The 3,987-nt window shown below is 35.0% G+C and overlaps 1 protein-coding gene across 1 annotated transcript; it reads left to right on the top strand.

Moving 5' to 3' along the window:
• Positions 1 to 301: 301 nt before the first annotated feature.
• LOC130986942 (uncharacterized) lies at positions 302 to 2,450 on the top strand. Its single transcript, XM_057910498.1, has 8 exons — positions 302 to 442; positions 526 to 939; positions 1,028 to 1,308; positions 1,388 to 1,561; positions 1,648 to 1,755; positions 1,834 to 1,903; positions 1,986 to 2,093; positions 2,193 to 2,450. Exons 1-8 carry the CDS (start codon positions 368 to 370, stop codon positions 2,268 to 2,270), a joined length of 1,308 nt encoding a protein of 435 aa, XP_057766481.1. The 5' UTR covers positions 302 to 367; the 3' UTR covers positions 2,271 to 2,450.
• Positions 2,451 to 3,987: the final 1,537 nt, after the last annotated feature.

The raw sequence follows: 3,987 nt of genomic DNA, 5'->3' as shown, positions 1-3,987 counted from the left end.
TGTCTTATTGGGCTGAAATTTGGTGGATATATACTAGGAACATACAGGTAGTTACTGAAAAATTTGAATTACGTTTTGATTATAGGAGGCCTATGAAATCTTCCCTCAAACTGTTTTGACCGGATAGTTTAACTTATCTGAGCAGTAAACTTGTAAAATTCTTTAGTCATAGTAAATGGTGTCCGATTAGGCTAAAATTTGGTGGATATATGTTATGAACATACAGATAGTTACCGTAAAATTTTCATCACGTTTTGATTATGGGAGGCCCATGAAATGCCTCTCGCAAACAGACTGACTTAAGCATGATTTATTATAATTGTAGAAGGATGAATTATGTGGCAAAGATGATGTAGATAGAGCTATCATGTGGAAGAGAGCACGAGTGCCCAAGAGTGGCGACATAGAAGACGAGAAGTTAAAGAAGACTATGGATAAGATTGTAAGATTAATACATACAATTTATTTTGTTTGTTGCATTATAAAAGTGCTTCAATAATGTTATTTGTTCTTGCTAACTATAAGGATGAGTGCATACGACTAAAGCATGAAGGAGAATTGGACACTAACATGTTGGAGGAAGATTTGCTTTCCTATGCACTACAGAAGTCTGAACACTCGGGGCGTGTTAGGGCGGTTGGTAGTTACATTACTCCTTCTGTGTTCTTCAAGTATCCCAAGGAGAGAAGACAACACATGAGAAAAGATGAGATGAAGAATACAGAAATGCATAAGGTGATTGAAGAGTATGCTAACATAGTAAAGAACCTACAAGAAAGAGTTTCTCAACTTGAAGCCGAAAAAGAGAAAGATAAAGATACAGAAGAAAAAGGGAGTTGTTCTATTAAGCAACCGTGTTTGTGGATGGATGAAGAAACAGACAAGGACAAAAATAATGTTGATGAAGTGGTGTTGATTGACAAAGTTGATGCAGTAAAGGTTTGTTATTTAATTTTTTTTCACATATATATAATCATCAAATTTTCATTATAATTTACACTATGCAGATTAACTTGTAATTATATAGGGTGTTGCAAGATCGTTGGAGTTCACTTCTCCGCCCCAAAAAGCAGCAAACCACAAAGTAGTTAATGAAAGCAAGGTGAAGTGTTTTGATTCTTTGCATACATCATTGAAAATGTTGTGCAGATATGTTGATAAGCACTTGACGAATGGTGAAGGAATTTTTGTGCAATTTGACTTTGACATCTTTGGTAAGCCTTTTGAGCTATACGTGCATGCCGATGACATCGTTGATTTTTGTGAATTAGAGCCAATATCAGGAAACTGCATAGTAGTATACATGTGGTAAGTATTTGCTTTTTCGTAAGTTAATATGTAAAGCATAAGTATATGTAGTTGTGATACATTTTTTTCTTTTTATCAGGCACTTATACAAAAAATTGAAGAATAGTAGTGTTTCTCATCGGTTTTGTTTTGTGGATCCGTTTGATGTATCATATGTAAACAAGTACAAGCATGATGCACGAACACTAGCTTTGGCAAATAGGCTTGAGAATATATCCCCCGGTCAATTAGTTATATGTCCGTGCAATATAAAGTAAGTATTATTATTCCTTTGTTCTTGTCTCATTATTATTATTCTTTTTTAAATTTGTCTAATGTGTACTTTTTTATTATATATAGGGATCATTGGATTCTTACCGTGTTGGATCCTCACAAAGAGATAATTTATCATTTTGATTCTCTCGGTGAATGTATGTTTGATAATACTTGGAAGACTATTGTGAACACGTAAGGTTTCATATTTTAATATAGTTACATTTATGTTTTATTATTTGGAGAACTAATATATGTTAATATATTTTGAAGGGCGATTTACATGTTCAATGCAAAATTACAAAAAAGAGGCAAGAAACAAATCACTTGGGAACTCATGAAGGTAATATTTTTCATTATATATTATTGAGTTTTTTTCCAATATGCTTAGGATGATTTTGATAACACTTCATATTTTGACATAGTGTCCAATACAACCGGATTTCAAACAATGTGGATTCTTTCTATTGCGATTCATGAAGGACATTATTGAAAATACTATAGAGAGTGGTTCATGCTCTCTACGTTTACTTGTAAGAAATTTATCTTTCACTTATTCAAATTTAAGTTAATTTTTTTCGTTTGTATAAAATAGTATTAATATTTAAATTTTTAATTGTGAATATATACAGGATAACCAAACTTATGATCGAAAGGATATTGATGAAGTTCGTGTTGAGTGGGCAAGCATGTTGATGGAAAATATTTAGTACGATCGATTTTTGTTTTAGTGTGATAGACTTTTTGAATCGACATAATTGTATTGATGATATGCACTTCATACTTTGTATTTTATGGTTAATTTTAGGTTTGACATTGTATTAATACTTGCTACAATATTGTTGGATGAAATATTTTAATTATGTGCAATGAAATTTATTTTATTTTAATTTCGTTTTGGATTCTCGGATTTTAAAATAGGATTGAACTACAATATGTAACTACGATTATAAAACTGTAGTAGTATGTATAAACTACAATTTTAAAACTGTAGTAGTGATTTCATAAGGACTACGGTTTTAAAGGGTAGTGTAAAATAATGAAACTGTAGTCTTTTATACACATAGACTACGAATATTCATTAAAACCGTAGAAAAAAATTGACATACACTACATTTTGCTATTAATTAACTACGTTTACACACTGTAGTATATTGAGCATAATAGACTACGGTTCACAAATGTAGATTATGTGCGTGTAAAACTGTAGTCTATGATAACTATAGACTACAGTTTTACAACCGTAGAGAAAAGGGGGGGTCTTTCTCTACATACCTATTATCTACAGTACAGAATGCTCATACTCTACAGTTTAAAACTGTAGAGTATGAGAGAATTTGTAGTAGTGCCAAGGGAGAATGAAGTTGTTAAGGAAGGAAGGTCCAGTAGAGCGGAAACAGAAGGAATGTGGTTGGAATGGGCATTACCAGGCCCAGATTGCAATGTTATGTTTACCAGCATGGAGCTTCGGCTGCAGTACCTCTCTAGTCTAACTTGGGGCATGGGAACCCGAAGCAACCCACCTGGTATGAATCAAACCGAAGGAAGCAATCCGTCTGACCACTACAATGAGAAGCAAACAGCCGAAGCCAAGAAAGGAAAGTAAATCCCGGGGAATTGGAGGAAGCGAACAGAAGAAGGAAGAAGGAGCTAGAAGAATCTGGAGAAGGGAAAGGTTGACTACAACATACAGCTGGAAGCTATCTTCAATCGGATCAATCAAGGATTGAGCTAAAAAATGAAAGAAGATCTCGTTGAAGATATGGAGCTAGCGCAGCTAGGGTTGGACCTTCACCATTCGACAGTATAAAAGATTGATGATGTGCGGCGTGAAGAAGCTCTTGGCACCTTTGAACTTTTGTTTTATTTAGTTTACTACTTTAATCCTGCCGTGTGTGGCATCCAAATATTTTACATTCCAGTACTATTTTCTATTTCCGTTTTGCTTTCAATTCGAACAAGATTAAAGGCTCGTGGCCGTAGGTATCATTTCCATTATTCAAGTATTCCCTTTTTGTTACATGATGTGTTTAATTCATCTCGCATTTATGAATTCTGCTATGTGTGAGTAAATCCTTTGGTGAGGTTTTAGGGGTGGAAATAATTGTTGTCAACATGTAAACATTCGTGAGGCATTTGTTCTTTCGGTTGAGTCTCGTGGTTCCTGAAGGACCTGTTCAAAACCATGGATAGTAGGGGCCTAACGGGTGATCTCTGTTCGGTAAAACGCTGTCCGTGTCAAGCAAAGGTCAGGGTATACCAGGGCGTGACAACCGGTATACCCAATACCGAGTAGCTGAGCAGCGTCAACAAAAGGCGTTGTAGATCCAGAAGGTGGGGAAAGGATTGATGGGATACACTGTCCTTCCCCAGTCTTGGGCTTGTTTAGAGACTATCCATCAAATGTGACGAGACATCAAGCCATGG

The sequence above is a fragment of the Salvia miltiorrhiza genome, chromosome 5, assembly GCF_028751815.1.
Source record: "Salvia miltiorrhiza cultivar Shanhuang (shh) chromosome 5, IMPLAD_Smil_shh, whole genome shotgun sequence".
NCBI classification, from domain to species: Eukaryota; Viridiplantae; Streptophyta; class Magnoliopsida; order Lamiales; family Lamiaceae; genus Salvia; species Salvia miltiorrhiza.
This window is presented reverse-complemented; position numbering and strand designations above follow the sequence as displayed.

Bases quoted from the DNA above. Each gene is read 5' to 3' on its own strand.
- LOC130986942 (XM_057910498.1), top strand. From the start codon at position 368: ATGTGGAAGAGAGCACGAGTGCCCAAGAGTGGCGACATAGAAGACGAG. The intron at 1,562-1,647 runs GTAAGTATTATT...TATTATATATAG, and splicing joins ATATGTCCGTGCAATATAAA to GGATCATTGGATTCTTACCG. The intron at 1,904-1,985 runs GTAATATTTTTC...ATTTTGACATAG, and splicing joins TCACTTGGGAACTCATGAAG to TGTCCAATACAACCGGATTT.